The 17,155-nt window shown below is 56.7% G+C and overlaps 3 protein-coding genes across 6 annotated transcripts in view; all 3 read right to left on the reverse strand.

Annotated features, from left to right (window-relative positions):
• Nucleotides 1–19: 19 nt before the first annotated feature.
• On the reverse strand, nt 20–1,397 carry LOC117643544 (COMM domain-containing protein 2-like). Its single transcript, XM_034382482.1, has 5 exons — nt 1,003–1,397; nt 834–911; nt 677–759; nt 407–580; nt 20–308 (listed from the first exon to the last, which is right to left on the reverse strand). The coding sequence occupies exons 1-5, from the start codon at nt 1,067–1,069 to the stop codon at nt 93–95; spliced, it is 618 nt and encodes a 205-aa protein (XP_034238373.1). The 5' UTR covers nt 1,070–1,397; the 3' UTR covers nt 20–92.
• A 102-nt stretch (nt 1,398–1,499) lies between these two features.
• LOC117643543 (cytochrome P450 4C1-like) lies at nt 1,500–4,784 on the reverse strand. 4 transcript variants are annotated; one of them, XM_034382479.1, is made up of 11 exons: nt 4,479–4,784; nt 4,017–4,181; nt 3,745–3,942; nt 3,486–3,671; nt 3,333–3,402; nt 3,137–3,263; nt 2,619–2,695; nt 2,415–2,526; nt 2,086–2,314; nt 1,812–1,997; nt 1,500–1,724 (listed from the first exon to the last, which is right to left on the reverse strand). In XM_034382479.1, the coding sequence occupies exons 2-11, from the start codon at nt 4,177–4,179 to the stop codon at nt 1,564–1,566; spliced, it is 1,509 nt and encodes a 502-aa protein (XP_034238370.1). In that variant the 5' UTR covers nt 4,180–4,181; nt 4,479–4,784; the 3' UTR covers nt 1,500–1,563. The 4 variants fall into 4 exon arrangements, with proteins under 4 accessions (XP_034238370.1, XP_034238368.1, XP_034238369.1 ...); XM_034382477.1 differs by having other exon boundaries at nt 2,415–2,524; nt 2,614–2,695; XM_034382478.1 differs by having other exon boundaries at nt 2,415–2,524; nt 2,614–2,695; nt 4,017–4,197.
• A 3,160-nt stretch (nt 4,785–7,944) lies between these two features.
• The window catches only part of LOC117643728, a 51,636-nt gene continuing 42,425 nt past the window's right edge, over nt 7,945–17,155 (reverse strand). Inside the window, exons 4-13 of the mRNA XM_034382792.1 lie at nt 15,765–16,015; nt 14,489–14,706; nt 13,454–13,609; nt 12,194–12,428; nt 11,165–11,738; nt 10,511–10,667; nt 10,072–10,083; nt 9,294–9,592; nt 8,385–8,791; nt 7,945–8,050 (exon numbers count right to left, since the gene is read on the reverse strand). Of these exons, the coding sequence (XP_034238683.1) occupies nt 8,414–8,791; nt 9,294–9,592; nt 10,072–10,083; nt 10,511–10,667; nt 11,165–11,738; nt 12,194–12,428; nt 13,454–13,609; nt 14,489–14,706; nt 15,765–16,015 (2,280 nt within the window). The 3' untranslated portion in view covers nt 7,945–8,050; nt 8,385–8,413. The remainder of the gene's footprint in view (nt 8,051–8,384; nt 8,792–9,293; nt 9,593–10,071; nt 10,084–10,510; nt 10,668–11,164; nt 11,739–12,193; nt 12,429–13,453; nt 13,610–14,488; nt 14,707–15,764; nt 16,016–17,155) is intronic.

The raw sequence follows: 17,155 nt of genomic DNA on the forward strand, positions 1-17,155 counted from the left end.
ACAGAGATAGCAATATTTGTTGAATATATATACAACATTTATTTTATACAAAGTACATATCAAAGTACAAACTTAACTGATACAACACTATTTTACTTGAATATTCTCTGCAGTCTTCTACTATGTTGACTGGATGCCTCTACCAGAGCCTCATCTAATTTTTGGATTATGTGCTTCAGGTTGTTCGGATCTGTTTGCAAAAGGAGACTTTCTCGCACAGGATTGTCTTCAAGTTGTGGTCTTTCTTCCAAGCCCAGCTTCATGGTCAATGTGGGAATTGTTTCCTTTACTAAGGCTTTAGATGCAATCTACACATGACAGAATCAATGTTTTAATAAGTCTCGCAATGAAATCTAAAAAAATCATATGAAGAACAAATGCACAAAAGAAAGAATGGCCATCTTACCTGGACATCAAACCTCCATTCCAAATTATGATAATGTGGCAACGAAGGTGCAAGAGTACCCAGTGCCAGGTCCACTGTTTCTTTATTACTTTCATAAAACTCTGTCAACACAGATTCCAACTCCTCATTGAAACCTGATGCCAGGGCTACATCTCGAAAATCTGATCCTGATAGCTTTATGTTAAAGATAAAAAAAGCCACCATTAATAAAAATTATTTATTAAAAATAATAAATTTGGCTTATGAAACAGAACTAGTGACTAAAGGTACCTTGTGTTGTCTACTTTTAACAAGGAGCTGAACTAAGCCTTCTACCGCCAGCTGAATGACTTGGACTTCCACCGCAAGTTTTTCTGTAAGCGCAAAATTAGTTCGATATAAACTAAGTCCTATGACAGACAACAACATTGGCAGGAAGAAAACTTACGTGCAGCAGCAGAATACAATTTCAGATTGTGGCCTCTTTTCAGAAGCTCCAAGGCCAGTCTACAAAAATCCTGTAGCACTGCAAAAGTACAAGCAGATTCAAACGTAGGTCAACCAAGACAACCCAAAAGAGTGTCAAATTTATAAATCATGGTCTAAGAGGATCTTACACTGAGGTGGCTGGTTAAGCAACACAGATAAATGAGATTTGTGTTCCTCACTAAGGAGAAACATCATTTTCTGATAGGTAATACGTTTCAAAATTGGAAGTGAAAGCAGAAAAATGTTATCAAAACATAGGGCAATATAACCTACGAGCAATCAAAACAACAACAACAAAGGGAAAGAACTGGGCCCTACGCGAGGCTACCAGTATGAGAAACTGTGACTTCCGGCATTGCCAACTCTTGAACTATGAATGGATTCTTTATTGTGCAACGTCACACTCGTCATAGTGACACAGGAACTGGAAGCTTTTTTATGTAATCTCATGACTCTATTCTGGCCAGAAATTCCAGTATAACATTTAATAAAATTTTATTTCCGAAAAGTTTTTTGGGCAGAATGTTTACTCTATTTTTTTTGGCGCGAGTAGTTTGAAGAGTCTTGCAGGGGGTAACTCAAAATTAATCAAAAATTATCGGGAGTGGGGAAATAACAAAAACTATGCATGAAAAAATAAATGTATTTACAGTAAAATGTTTTACATCGACGACTTAATGGCGGTGGTTTCAGTCGCGGCGCTCCACGACAAGAGGCAGGCCCGACTTGCTGACGAGGACGACCTGCACGTCGAGGTCCAGCTTGGGGTCGGCGCTGTCCGGAAGGAATCGGAACTTGCTCACCAGACGGGCCAGCGTGGCTTTCATGGACAGCATGGCGAACCGCTGACCTGGATCACACACAAAAAAACCGCACTGTCACAAACGAGCAGTTTCTTTCGTCATTCAATTTTCGGTAGGGCAGTGGGCACACTTGCCGATGCAGTTCCTGTATCCCGCGCTGAACGGGACGTAGCTGAAGTGGTGGCGCGAGCTCTCCTCGCTGCTCCCTGACAGGAAGCGCTCGGGCTTGAACGCGGAGGGGTCCTTGAAGTACTCCTCGCGGTGGTGCATCAGGTAGGCGTTGATCAGGAGGGTAGCGCCGGCGGGGACGGTGTAGCCGCCTGCAAGACGTCCAAACAAGTGGTCAGTTCTTTTCTTTATGAGGGATGGGTTTCTCCGCATCAAACACGGGTGTCTCTCACTACTCACTGGGCAGCTTGAACTCGTCGTGGGCGTGGCGGCTGTACAAGGGCACGCTCGGGTAGAGCCGGAGCGACTCTTTGATGACGGCCTCCAAGTACTTGAGCTCGCCGAGCTGCGCCGACGTGCTCGTGCCACCTACACTGCGAGCCTCCTCGGCCACGCGGTCCTGCACCTCGGGGTGCGTCGCGAGGAGGAAGAGCGTGAAGCAGACCGACGTCATGGTCGTGTCGTGTCCCTGGACGCAAATTCGTTTCGGGGGGAATAAATTTACACTGTGCCTGGTTTCAGGCGGGAGCAACCCCCTGTAATTGCCCACCCCGGCTGACGGCCATTACCTCGAACATGAACGTGTTGACCTCGTCGAAGATGTCCTTCTCGGACAGGTCCTCCCCTTGGAGGTGCATGGTGAGCAGGTGGTCGATGAACATCTTTCGTTTCTTTGTCCCTGTACGGAGCACAAAGTTCGGTTATCACACCTGGAGCTCGTCAAAGCTTGAATCCCGAATGAGCGGCCGTTATTTGTACGAAATTTACCTAGTATTTCGTCGTTGTTGTCCGCGTCGAGGACGCCCTCCTTCATTTCCTTCGTGAGGTCGGATTTTCGGTCTGCGATTACCTGCGAGTGCGAAACTGAATTCATGCTTAGCGCTGAAGGGGGAAGGATGTCACGTTCCCGCCAGTATATGAAACAGAGCACAGTGCTGCCTACTCTAGAAACTGAAGAGAGTGCATGGCATGCTTTTCCTAGGAGTCAACCACAAAGCCGACTCTTCCCAAGAGCATGCTTGCAAGCCGACTCTTCCCAGGAGCATGCTTGCAAGCCGACTCTTCCCAGGAGCATGCTTGGCAAGCAAGGAGAGTGCTTGCGATCATGCTCCTGGGAAGAGTGTGCTTGCCAAGCATGCTCCTGGGAAGAGTCGGCTTGCAAGCATGCTCCTGGGAAGAGTCGGCTTGCAAGCATGCTCTTGGGAAGAGTCGGCTTTGTGGTTGACTCCTAGGAAAAGCATGCCATGCACTCTCTTCAGTTTCTAGAGTATGCAGTCGAGAGGTGCTTCACCTTCTTGGTGACGCCGTGGATGATGTCCAGGGCGCCGTAGAATTCCTTCGCTATTCGGGTCATCCGGAACAGGGCGTCGTTCCTGAGCCACGGGTAGGCGTGGCGATCGTCCACCGCTTTGCAGGCCCTGCAATGCCAGAGGACAGTCTCAGTCGTCCAGTCTACTAGTGGCTTCGTGTCCCGAACCCATCCTTACACTTTGACTGCCTGCACGAATCCCGAGTCCTCCTGAAGCTGGCAATTTAGTTGGGTTCCCATGGTCGTTTCTGACAAAAGAATAAAAAGGACACTGTGTAATCACCGAAAAAGTGAGCAAAGTAATGCTGGCGCCAGCAGTCGAACATCGTACCGCAGATGACGTCGAGGGCGTGTCGCGAGATGTAGGGCCGCAGGTCCACCACGCCCTTGCCCACCAGGCCGTCCACCAGGCCCTCCAGGACGACGCCCTTCTCGGTGAACACGTCCATGAACTGCTCCAGGATGCGGAAGTGGAAGGTCGGGGTGAGCTGCTTCCGGCGCGCGTGCCACTTCTTGGCTGCGGTGAAATAAAAGCATGACACGGCGGTCGAGAACCAGGAATGCTGCAGCGGTCACACCACGCCCCTCACCTCCGAGAAGAAGCAGGCCGTCACCGAGCCAGGGCCAAATCAGGGCGTAGTTCTTGCCCTTGTCGATGACGGCGGGGCTCGTCACGATGGCCTCGATGTCCTCGGCGACCGCCGTGATCACGAAGAACTCGGGGCCGATCCACATGCCCCAGACCGGGCCGAAGCGCTTGTAGTACCCGAAGCACCACGCCATCCCGGCTGCAAGTTCAGGTTGCCACTTCGACGTGAGTTGGAAACCCTAGCCTGTCATGTAACCGACCCGCGCAACTCACAGAGGCCGTAGTGGTAGATGGTGTCGGCGAGCCCGCCGATGCCCGGCAGCCACAGCAGGGGCTGGGGGAACTTGGCGGTGAGTTGGAACCGGCGCTTGTTCAGCAGCAGGTACACGGTCACGGCCAGCACCGCCGCGACCAACACCAACGCCGCGAGCGCCATGGCTGCGACAGGGACAGACTGCACAGTCCCACCGCCTTGATGTACCCAGCCTAGTGCACTTGAGGTGTCTACCCCCTCCTCCTTATCACGCCCAGCGTTCCGCCCTGCTATTCCTGTACTGTGACACACTCGCACGAGATAACTTTTTGTCTCGAAACGTCGGCACTATCGCCGATAGACAAAGCGCTACCCTAACCCCAATGAGACAACATTCGATTCTCCACCCGACATCAACGAGATAAAACGACTTTCAGCCGTGGGAGAGGGAAGTTCGATGAAACGGCAGTGTAAACACTTACTTCCTTCTTGACAAGCAGCAGTCGGAGGAAATGGTGTGACACTAGTTCTGCGCTGTCGGTGGGTTGGAGTGGGTTCAAAGTTTTGCGATGTAAGCGGTGAGCCGGTGGCTTGCCAGAGATAACCGTCGTCGGGAACCTCGCCGCCTGCCGCGCCGAGGACGTGTGGTGTTTAACAGCTGCTGCCGGTCCCTCCCGGTCGGCGGTCCGTCAATTGGCCGCCCTGGCAGGAAGCGCGGGAAAGAGCGGCACCGAGGCGGGAACTCTGGCCGCCAGCGCGCCAGCCGGCCGCCACTGACTGAGCCACGCCGCGGAGAGCAGCGCAGAGCACTGCCAGTGTCCCGCCCAGATGGCAGCAGGGCAACTCGGCAAGGTCAGGGCTGTGGGGGCCCGCCCAGGCTAGCCGGGCCGGCCGCGCGTCAGCGTCAGCCTACCTAGGGATGTAAATGCCGGTAATATTACCGGTAAAGAACGGTATAATACGGTAAAATACCGTATTTTACGGAGACCCCGGTAAAATTGGTATTTTTCGGTAATTTTGAAATATTGACTTATTTGAACTTCTTTAGCTTCCATACGATTAGACAGGACGTACGGACTGAAAATAGCGCTTCTTTTGAACTCTTGGTTTGTATCTGCCCCTCGTGCCACCCCGTGTACGTGTAAGACGTCTAGCCACTTAAAATTAATGTGAAGTTAATGTTCTCTTCTTTTGCAAAACTTGTGGAAATCAAAATCCATTTACGCGACCCAAATCTCCGAAAGGCAAATCAAAAACCTTTCTTTGTTGCCAAGGTTCATATAATTTTAACTAACTTAAAATTGAAAAGAGGTAAATCTAGGGGTAGATATTTGTTAGAAATTTGAGCTGAAAAGTGTAATGAACATTGGTATGGTTGTTGGACACCTTGCAGCCTTTAAGGAAAAAAGTTTCTTCATGGAATTGAGACAACTTACTTGGATTACGAGAAAAACGGCGCCCGTTTTGTTAATTCTTAAGTATATTTGGGCTGTTAACTTTGCTGCTCTACGCATTTCTTAATCCAGCCCAGTAGGAATAAGTGAAAAGCAGTCAGATTCAAAATTGATTTGGGAGGGTCTAGTGGGAGAATTGTTCATATTTTTGACCCACAGGGTCTTTCGTCCTTGTCTATTTCAAATATGCGACATTGTCCTTGAGTCATGATGGTTTGCAACCATGTTTGGAACGATGCGGCCGATAATTAATGATACACCCTCACCCAAATGAACCTCTTTTCCCCCTATTTCACAAGAAGAACCACAGTTACTTCTTTAAGTCAAGAAAAATCAATTTTACCCAATTTTACCGTATAATACGGTAAAATACCGTATTTTACCGTAATTTACGTAACTTTGAATCTTACCGGTATTTTTGCATCCCTAAGCCTACCCACTGGCGGATTCTCGCGCTCGGTCGAGTCGTGGGTCTGCGGTCGCGGCAGAGGCAGAGGAGCACGCGCACAGTGGGCCAGAAGACCGGTGGAGGCGGCCAAAACTCTAGACGCGTTTTGAGCTCCAGAGTCGCTCAACAGGACTCGAACCGAGCGTGTGACCCCACCAATGGATTGCTCTCCGAACGAGGAATCCATTGGTGGGGTCACAAGTTCGGTTCGAGTCCTGTTTAGCGACTCTGGAGCTCAAAACGCGTCTAGAATTTTGTCCGCCTCTGCCGGTTTCTGGCCCACTGTGCGGCCGGCGCGTGCTGGCCGTACTGGCCGCAACTACGCGGGGGGCGTCGCTGTCGTGCTTCGCGCGTCGTGCCGGTCGCCGGCCCCAGATGATTACCAGGGCGGACCGCGGGCCAACTCCAAACAGCGCTTCCGTCGCTCTGTCTCGCTCCAACTTGTGCAAAACGCCGCGTGAGTGCGAGAGAGGCTGTCCGGAAGCAGCCCGGTGGCGGTGTCCTGTGCGGTTTGGTGGTAGGAATGAATAGTCGGGAACGGTTTATGGAAAACCCAGCGTTTTAATTACAAATTGGCGTGTAATCTGTACACAACATTCTCAAACACAGAGCGCATTTAAGGCGCAACATCCACACTCTGTCGAACACAAGGCAGCAGCGCTCTCTTAAGCGGAGCGGGATCGGCTCTTGCCTTGCCAAAGTCAGTGCGGGGTAAGTCTGTTTGATCACCAGAATTAGGCCCACAATCTTAACAATAGTACAACAAGATAAATTAATTCCCTTACAATTCTTGTAGGGTGGATGAAAATCGGCGCGTCTCGACAGGAAGAAAATTGTTTCAATCACATCATAAAATAAAAAGCAACTTAAATAAAGCTTACAGGATTAAGGGACTTGATCACATAAAAACACTCTTGGGAAAGACTTAGGGAGAAAGCGAGGTACGGGGAGGCACAGGACTACTCTGCGCCGTTCCGTCGCGCATCCTATTGGCTTCCTTCTTGCGCTTCCGCGGCACTCGACAACGAGGGGCAAGGACTAGAAAGGAAAATAGAACACAGTCGTACAGGAGGGGTAAAAAAATAGCATCTCCTCTACCGATATGGCTCCTGCCGTCCTTGGCGAAGGACGCAGTAAAGTCTGTGGGGGCTGGCCGTGTGGCCAGCTTTAGGCATGTCAGTCGGGGACGCGAACAACGCGAACCAGTCGTCCTCGGCGCAGGCTGGCGCCATAATATGACCTTAGGCTGGCGCAGGCTGGCGCCATATGACCTTAGGCTGGCGCAGGCTGGCGCCATATGACCTTAGGCTGGCGCAGGCTGGCGCCATATGACCTTAGGCTGGCGCAGGCTGGCGCCATATGACCTTAGGCTGGCGCAGGCTGGCGCCATATGACCTTAGGCTGGCGCAGGCTGGCGCCATATGACCTTAGGCTGGCGCAGGCTGGCGCAGGCTGGCGCAGGCACCCACTGAGCGGGGCGGGCGGGGCTCTGCGGAGGCTCCTCCCTGGAAGACACCGCCGTGGTCCGGGCCGCCTCTGGGCCGCCTTGTCCCTTGGAGCCGCGACTCCCGGCGCGTTCACAGCTGCTGGGGGCACTCGCTGCAGTAGCAGGCGGAGTGTCCGGGCAGGCAGGCTGTGGCCGCGGCGGGGCCGCGGGCGTATGGCTAGAAAACCTCGTGGTGCACGGCCAGTTCGTCGGCCATGCCGTCCTTCTTGCACGCGCGGTAGATCTTGCACATGAGGAAGGTGAGCAGGCTGGCGACCAGGGCGCTGCCCAGCGCGCCCGACGCAAACGCCACGATGGACAGCGTGGCCCAGGTGACGGGCTTGGCGCACTTGACGGGGTCCTCGTCGCCGCCGGCGCCAGCGCCGAAGCCCTCCTCCGCCTCGAGCAGGTCGGCCACCGTGGCCGTCTCCATGGCGGTCAGGTTGGGGCAGTTGACCACGCCGTTGCACACCAAGCTGGCCGCGATGCACAGCCCGCCCACGCCGGGGCGGCCGGGCAGCCCGGGGCACAGGAACCCACACGTGTCCGGCTCCGTCGGCGGCGGCGCGGGCGGCGCCGGCGGGGAGGACAGCGGCGCCGGGTCCTCGTACTCGTAGTCGTCGTCGTCGTCCTGGACGGGCGTGCGCCGCGTCGTGGAGGTGGCGCCTGCAACACGCGAGCCAGGATTAGAGGACTGTGTTTTGGGGCTGACCTTGGCCCACTGGAGAGCGGGCGGACATGTTTTATTTAAAAAATAAATAAATGAAAATGAATAATTGAACACGAATTGCAAGCGTTTAGATGGATCAAAGCCTTCACTAAAACTCGAAATTCAGAAGGCTCTCACACACATGCACACACCAACATTGCTTCGTCTCGACGTGCCAAGGTACCACAAACACAGATGCGACTGCAAAACAACAAAACTCAAGCGATGCACTTCAGCCAGCACTGCATCCCAACTCAAACCGCGAGCCAAAAAATGAAGCCTCCTGTTTACCTTGGTCGACTCAAACTGAACAAAAGATTCTACAGTGCGGCGGCCGCCGCGCTACTGGGCCTACTGGACGCACCCACGGCCTCGGCCTTGTTGGCCACGACCACGGCCTCCTTGGGCTGCTGCAGCTTGGACGTCATGAGCGTGCCCTCCGGGGTGCGCGGCAGGTGGTGCAGCTCGGTCCAGGCGATCTTGAAGGCGGTGCGCGCGGGCGTGGAGAAGGCCGTGAAGTGGATGGTGACGGACGGCTCGTGCTCCGGCTTGAGCGGCGTCAGCTCCTTGGAGGACAGCATCGGCAGCGTGCGCAGCGCCGTCTCGTTGTCGCCGCACACCGTCAGGAAGGGCTGCACCTTGCCCGGCAGGAACACCTCCACCTTGCCGTCCGAGCAGTTCCGCGAGGGGAACTTGACCTACAACAGAGGACAGGCCAGCTCAGCGGACTTTGTTCCGGACGTCGGTCACGGTCAAGTTCATGGAGCGCCGGCCCGCGCCAGCGTGTGGGTCCGAATGTCTCGTAATCGAGCCGGGCTTAATGACCCGGTATCGGCACTACTCCGCGCTCACGGAGACCTTAGCCGCGTGCAACAGGCGGGCCGAGCGCGGGGTAGCGACGACTCGGCGCCACTCGGCCACTTCCCACGCCCTCGGCTCGGCCAGCAGCCAGCGCACAGTGGGCCAGACGACCGTGGAGGCGGCCAAAACTCAAGACGCGTTTTGAGCTCCAGAGTCGCTAAGCAGGACTCGAACCAAACGTGTGACCCCACCAATAGATTCCTCGTTCGGAGAGCAATCCATTGATGGGGTCACACGTTCGGTTCGAGTTCCCCTTAGCGACTCTGGAGCTCAAAACGCGTCTAGAGTTTTGGCCGCCTCCACGGTCTTCTGGCCCACTGTGCAGCGCACGTCACACACCTTCTCGAAATGCAGCCAGAGGTCGCGGTCCCGGTGCACCTGCAGCTCCCAGATGCAGTGGATGTCCCTGGGCGGCTCGGCGAAGGCCAGGGCCTCCAGGTGGGGGAACAGGAAGTCGCCCTCGTCGGCCGCGCGGTGCAGCGTGGGTCCGCACAGGGGGCCGTGGATGAAGCGGTACTCCGCCTCGAACAGGGGGCTGTTGTGCTTGAAGTAGGAGGACACGGCGCCGCCGCCGTCAACCAGCAGCTGCAGGGCCAGCTCCTCGCCCTGCGACACCATGCGGAGCGGGCCGATGCCTCCTGCGGGAGGGGAAACAGAATAACTCCGCATCCTTTTCAAGTTTTTTTTTCACATTTTTGGCGTTCAAATCCAAGTGAATTTTTGCATAGCTTTCCATTGAAATGTGAGCAGTAATGTGAGTGCGTGAGTGAAAAGGTCACGTGTAGGCGGCAGGCTGATTCCGAGAGTCCTTTTCGTCGCTCTGTCTCTCTCGCAATCATGGGGCGTCCCCTACAGGTGCGAGAGAGACAGAGCGACGAAAAGGACTCTCGGTTTCAGTGTGCTGGGGCCGCGTGCCGCGGGCGGTGTGCTCGCCGACGCGACGGCGCGTCAGCACGACAGCTGTCAGCGCCTGTGGCATAGGCGCCTCGCGGACGCGGCGGCGTGGCGGGCCGGTCTACCTGCCCGGCGTTCCCAAAGAGAAAACCCAGTCGACCCACGCGCTACGCCCACACTGCCGGGCGCGGGGCCACTGTGAAAAGCTGTCAATGCTGCTTACCCATTACGGCTCCTGCAAAAGAAGAACAAAGCCCCAGTCAGCACTACAGTCGTGCATTATTTTACAACGACAAATAAAACAGTACACTCGAAACGAAGGTGGTGGACGGCCGGCGGGGCGCAGTGGGCCAGAAGCCGGTGCAGGCGGCCAAAACTCTAGACGCGTGTTGAGCTCCAGAGTCGCCAAATGGGACTCGAACCGAACGTGTGACCCCACCAATGGATTCCTCGTTTGGAGAGCAATCCATTGGTGGGGTCACACGTTCGGTTCGAGTCCCATTTAGCGACTCTGGAGCTCAAAACGCGTCTAGAGTTTTGGCCGCCTCCACCGGCTTCTGGCCCACTGTGCGGGGTGACTCCGAATAGTCGCTTCGCCTTTTTGTCTCTCTCGCACCGTTTCAGGGTGTGACAGAGACGGAGGAGCTGCCCTCTGGACTCACCGTACGCGTTGTTCTTGCAGAGGCACACGGCGCCGCCGCTGCTGTTGGTGGGGGGCTCCAGGGGGCCCGTGGAGTTGAGCTGGGGCTCCCAGGCAAGCAACTTGTCCACTCTGTCGGACCAGCACTCGCCACAAGTCGCCGTGTTGTACGCCGCAGTCTGGGCACAACAACAACAACAATAAAAGAGGGGGCCGTTTGCATCACGCAAAAAGGTTACGGCACTCAGAGGACGACGCGAGGGGCGAGGGAGCACAGTGGGCTTCAGAAGCCGGTGGAGGCGGCCAAAACTCTAGACGCGTTTTGAGCTCCAGTGTCGCCAAATGGGACTCGAACCGAACGTGTGACCCCACCAATCGATTCCTCGTTTGGAGAGCAATCCATTGGTGGGGTCACACGTTCGGTTCGAGTCCCATCTAGCGACTCTGGAGCTCAAAATGCGTCTAGAGTTTTGGCCGCCTCCACCGGCTTCTGGCCCACTGTGCGGCCTGGCCTTCCTGCGAACGGCTCGCCCCACAAAAACGGGGCGGCGCGTGCGAGGGCGCGTGCGACACGAGGGGCGGAATGAAATACGTGGCCCTGAGAGCCTCACAACGACAAGAGTTACAAGCCTATCGGAGTTGATTAATTCCCACGTTTAGTGGCTTTTTAGCTGACCTTGAAGCTCAGCGAGTGGATGTTGAGGATGATCCTGGCGAAGAGGCGCTTGTCCGTAACGAAGCGGTACGTGCAGCGGATGTCCTTGGGCGGCAGCGCGGCCGCCAGGAAGGGGTCGGCGGCCTCCTGCACGGCCTGCGCCCTGGCCGCCATGATGAGCGCCCCCGTGGCGGTGGACGTCCTCTCCGGCGCCGAGGTGGTGGCGCCCTGCTTGAAGATGAGCGTGTTGAGCGGCGAGCGCAGCACGCCGGAGCGCGACCGCCACGACAGGAAGGTCTCGTCGCACGGCGTGCCGGGCACCGGGTCCCCGAAGCGCGTGTTGTTGAAGAAGTCGTAGTGCGCCCAGTAGTACAGCGAGGAGCCCGAGTAGCTGCCCGTCTTGGACTCGAAGCGGATGAAGAGCGCGTTGCCCGTCGACACGAAGTCGTGCTTCTCCAGCGCGCGGCTGAACGTGTCGCAGAAGGTCTTGATGATCCGCGAGTCGTCCGGCCAGGACGCGTCGTACAGTGTGAGCGACTCGCCGCAGTCGCCCGGCCACGGCTCGATGGGGCTCTCGATGCGGTTTATCCGGAAGCTGTGCAAACAACGACTGAAGTCACTGAAGCTCCTGTGTAAGTGCTTCTCCAGAGTAAAACTTTGACTAAACTTATGTGACCAAAAAACCTTTACAAAGGAATTCAACTTTATTTTGGCCATCAACGCCTAATTTTTATGAGTGCAGAACCCGAGGGGTCGTCAACTCACATCGCGCGTGTACGAAGTAATATAGTAATATAGGGTAATATATGTCCCATATTACCGTTTTTAGGCCGATTTTTCATACTACCTATGATTTAAGTAGTCTATTTGGTAAATTTTTGTGGACCTTTAGCAGTAATAAGAGCAATAAACAAGTAATATATAGCTTGTGTACGAAGTAATATGCAAGTTGACGACCCCTCGGCAGAACCTCCAGGCATCAACACTGCAAAATTTTTAAAATGACTTAATAACAAAACTCTGTGAGCGATGATTTTCGTCGTTACTGACCTGGGGAAGTAGAGGCGCACGATCTGGTTGGGCTCGCCCTGGATGAGGTAGGTGCAGGATGTGTGCGGTGGGTACCAGTGCGCCACGGACAGGAAGATGCCCTCCGAGTCCCCGGCCTTGGACAGCGTCTTGGACGACAGCCGCCAGCTGCAGGTCCCCGTCCGCTCGCCCACCGGCTCCACGTGGCCCGGCCAGTTGCCCACGTTGAAGTGGAAGCCCGTGTTGAGCAGCGGCCCTGCGGTACGGTTGCAGTGTAGGGTACGGACAACGCGCGTTCGGGACCAAAAACGTTTTCTCGCAGAATGCAAATTAGGCGACGGAGTCACTGGTCGGGAAATAAAATAAGCCCCGGCCAAGTAGTCGCACCCCTTAATTTGGTGCGGACCCCCGGAAGGTCCCCGCCGCCGCCGCCGCGGCCCCGGTCACGTGCCGGCCCGCCCGCCCCCCCCGCCCCGCCCCGCCCCGCCCCGCCCCGCCCCGCCACTGCGCCGCCATGTCGCGGCGCGGAAGCGCTAAGTACGTGCAGGCGGCGGGCATGAATTTTCAATCGGAGGCTCAAGTCGACGGGAGAGCAGTGCCTCTCGCCCTTCCACCCCCTCGGTGCTCCTCAGGACTTGTCCTCTCGTCTACACTGCTGCCGCTGCAGGCCTCCCGTCCCATTATCATGCAGAGCCACATTTTCGTCCTCAGCCCCCCCCTCGCGTAGAAGACTACGTGGCGCCGCAGTGTCTCAGCGCCACCGTGCCGCCTCACCCTCTTCTTCATCTCGAAGGTGCCCCCCCCCCCTCCTCCTGACGGCGTGCTCAACTGGATGACTTCACGGCGCGCTCAAATATTGTCATGATTTAGGGAAAGCCACGTGCCTGGCTGTGCGTGGCTGTGCCTGGCCGTGCCTGGCCGGGCCACGCGAGGCAATGAAAGTGAATACGAAATGCCCTTCACGCCCCTTCCCTTCGCGCGCCGCCCCGCCTCCTCCTTGTTCTATTTTTTTTTCAGCGCCGTTGGCTGAGTAGCGCAGTCCTTTTATTTCTTTCGGCACATCGAGGGAAAGGCCACAGAAAAGGCGAAAAAAAGAGAAAGAAAGTTTTCGGGGTCTGACGACGCCGTATGTGAGGAAAACAATTAGACAAATATGTTAGCCTTGGAAAACAAATGTTTGAAATTATGTAGTACAGTCCCACATTTACCTTTCAATTTTTTTTCCTACAAAGCAACTTTATGGATTTTTTTTCACTGCAGTCACGGCAAAGCCGCACTCACCGGCCGGCGACGTGACGAACTCGACGAACAGGTCCTCGCCGGTGCCGATGATGGAGTAGGGGAACTTGCCCATGCCGCAGAAGGTGCCGATGACCGGGGCCGTCTCGTTCTTGCCGTCGTAGATGCGGATGTAGTCGTAGGGGCAGTTCTGAGAACCTGCGCGCCCAAGCCAGCCAAGCCAGCCAGGAAGGAAAGGAAAACGATTAGTTCGGGGGCAATTACGGACTGCCTTTGAGGAGACCATTTGTCAGCCCGAGTCCTGTTGGGTGTCATAACTTCTGTCAACGCCCCCCCCCTCCCACGCAAAGGTCCCGCAGACACTCGTTCACCTTTCGCCGCTTAGTAAATTTCTCTGCCCCCCGCCCCCTCTTTGCCCCCGCTCACCCCGTTCCAGAGAGGCATCGTTCCCTGCAGAAAGTTTTAATTAACGCCCGAAAAGAAAAATGGAATACTGTGACGCGGTAATTCGCTCCTTTTTTCGCCCCCGCACCCCTTTTCTTTTCCATTGCGCTCTCCGTGCTCCGCCTGCCCCGCCTGCCCGCCCCGAGATGGCCGCGGGCCGAGCCCCGGGGCGCTCCATCTGCGCCGCATTCGCCGCATTCCCGCCAAAGTGGCCCACCAATCAGGTGCCGCCAACGACAACCGCCGGCCAATGGGCGGGCCCGTTTCAAAATAAAAAGCTCTCCCGACCCCACCGACCCCCGAACGCAAACAAGCCGCACTGTGCACACCACTTGACCGAATTATTTGTGTGTGTTTCGCTCCCCGTCTGCCCGCCCACCTGTCTGCCTGTGTGCCTGTCTGCCTGCCTGCCTGTCCGTCTGTCTGTCTGTCTGTCTGTCTGTCTGTCTGTCTGTCTGTCTGTCTGTCTGTCTGTCTGTCTGTCTGTCTGTCTGTCTGTCTGTCTGTCTGTCTGTCTGTCTGTATGTATGTCTGCCTGTCTGCGTGCGTACCTGTCTGCCCGTCTGCGAGGGAGTCGAAATGCGGCACTAAAATCCGCGACGCTGCTTGATGGCGGTGCTTGGCCGTGCTTACCCGAGGAGATGGGCCGCATGGGGCAGGTCATGATGTTCTCGCAGCGGTGCCCGTCGATGTTGAACTCCTCGTTCTCGATGTAGAGCTTGATGAAGGGCAGGCGCGTGTTGAGCTGGTAGCGGCAGTGCAGGTGTCGCGGGTACACGCCGGGGTAGGCGGGCGACTGGACGTAGCACGTCTGCAGCTTGCAGTCCTGGAACACCCTCTCGCAGTAGGTCCTGCGGAGCAGCAATCAGCAAGCACCACGTCAACTTCGGCTGACCCTTCCCTCCCACCCCGCGCCGCGCCGCGCCGCCCCGCGCGCTGCGGATGCAATTTGCAACATTGCGACGTCCTCGCCGCCGTTCGGACCCCTAAAAGCTTGCAGGCTGTAAAGTTTGGTGCCGCTGTCGCGGGGACGCGGGGACTCGAGGAGACGGGGAGGTGCACTGCGACATTTTCTGTCGAAAATTGACGCCAGCGGGAGGGAGAGGGAGGTCTTTGCCGTCTTGGCCCATACTGCGTCAAACTCACGCTTTTGTCGCTCGTCGGAGCTATCCCTCCCCTGCAGCGCCTCCTCCCACTTACGTCGGGCGGCAAACCTTTTCCCGGGGCCGCCACCCCCCCCCGGGGCACCCCGCCTGCATCCCCCGACATGCGTCACCGCTGCAAAACACATTTCATGATGCGGGCCGCCACGCCGCGCCGCGACGGCACCCCGTCTGCCCCACCCCAACTGCGTCACCGCTCGCGAGCATGGAGACAACAAAGCGCTGGTCGGCGGGGCGGCACAGTGGGCCAGAAGCCGGTGGAGGCGGCCAAAACTCTAGACGCGTTTTGAGCTCCAGAGTCGCTAAATGGAACTCGGACCGAACGTGTGACCCCACCAATGGATTGCTCTCCGAACGAGCAATCCATTGGTGGGGTCACGCGGTCGGTTCGAGTCCCATTAGCGACTCTGGAGCTCAAAACGCGTCTTGAGTTTTGGCCGCCTCCACCGGCTTCTGGCCCACTGTGCCGCGCCGCGCCGCGGAGAACCGTTTTCCGGGAAATTCGCGAGCGGCGCTGCCGAAAGACGCGTATCGGCGGCAGTCCATCAGCGGCAGAAATATCATCCGACAGAACGATGATTGTTAATGTGCTGGGTGTCCCGAGAGGACCGCTGCGTTCCCATTTTCGTGGCACGGCCGGGCACGGCCAACCCTGTCGGGCTTCCACGGTGGGTCAGAGAGCGAGAGGGAGAGGGGAGGGAGGGAGAGGGCCATAGAGCTCCCGGCGGGTGGCGCGAGACGCTTACCCCGGCAAAACCTGCCCCCGTCGGTTGGGGTACAGCTCCGGGTGCTGCCCGTAGCGCAGGTAAACTTCGAACTGCTCCTCGGCGCGGCTGTCGAAGCTCAGGTACGTCTGGTCGGTGAAGTTGTCCGTGTGGAACAGCAGCCGCACGAAGCTGGTCTCCGAGATGAAGGTCTGCGGCTGCTCCGACTCGCCGCAAAACTCGCCCGGCTCCTTGCGGTTGCTGAGGTCCGACTTAGCGTTGCCGTCAATGATCTGCAACATGAAAAGGCGGTGCGGTGAAAGCCGGTCACAAACTTTCCCTTAATTTCACTCCGCGCGCGCTGCCTGCCTGCCCGCCTGCCGGGGCCGCGGGCCGCGCCGCCCTCGCCGGGATTTATTACAAGAAGACGGAAAATATTTTTCCGCGCGGGTGTCGGCCTGCCTGCCGGCCTGCCGGCGCGGCCTTCAGCGGGGGAGGTTAAATTGTTTTGATCTCGGCGTACTGCCGCCAGCGATTCCCAGCAGAACAAACACCCCACCGCGCCGCGCCGCGCCCCCTCAGCCTTCCGCTTTCCACACGCGCCGGGTTCAGGCAATCGCGCCGCCCGGCCGGTTGTGAAGGATAAAGTTAATTCTTTAATCCGAGGCGCGGAGTGGCGGCGTGGTATGGAGTGGCGGACCGGGGCGATGCAAGGGGGCACTGCCGTGCCCCCGCCGCTCCACTTTGAAGGAGGGCCAAGTTTCCCCTGTATTATTGTGCGCACACCTTTCGGCCGCACGTCCCCCCCCCCCCCCCCCCGAGGAACGGCATTACTGGCGTGCTTTCACGGTGGTGCGGCGGGGCGAAAGGGGGGGGGGTGCGGCCGCTTTTTGCTACTTTTCCAGACAGCTCGCACTGTTCCAGCATGGTTCCAGCGTTCCGGCCATCAAACCCGTGTGGGGGCCGGGGCTGGCCTGGGGGCGAGTCCACCGAGTCGGCCGAGTGCACGGCAGCGCCACAGTGCCATGGCAGTGGCGTGGCAGTGCCACCGCGCTAATGGCGGCAGCAGGAAATGCAGGACTGCACTCGAAAAAAAATAGTTAAATAATAGCAGTATTTCCCTGGAAATTAAAAACAACAACACTAGGCAACATAACAACAAAAACGGGGGAAAAAAGGTGAAGTGAGTTTTTCGGTGGTAATTTCACCCCGCTCTGCAATCTCGGCAGCTTCCACCACGAGACTTCCAATTTATAACCCCTCTTTCAGCGAGTTATTAATTTAAATTTCGTTTGACTGCATAGGCGACCGCCGACGACGCGCGTTGCGCAGCGACGAGGAAGTCTAATTAATGTCCTGCTGGGACTTGGCCCCTTTCACAGACCGCCCTCGGTGCGCACAGTGGGCCAGACGACCGTGGAGGCGGCCAAAAC

The sequence above is a fragment of the Thrips palmi genome, unplaced genomic scaffold (assembly GCF_012932325.1).
Source record: "Thrips palmi isolate BJ-2018 unplaced genomic scaffold, TpBJ-2018v1 HiC_scaffold_17, whole genome shotgun sequence".
In the NCBI taxonomy this organism is placed as follows: Eukaryota; Metazoa; Arthropoda; class Insecta; order Thysanoptera; family Thripidae; genus Thrips; species Thrips palmi.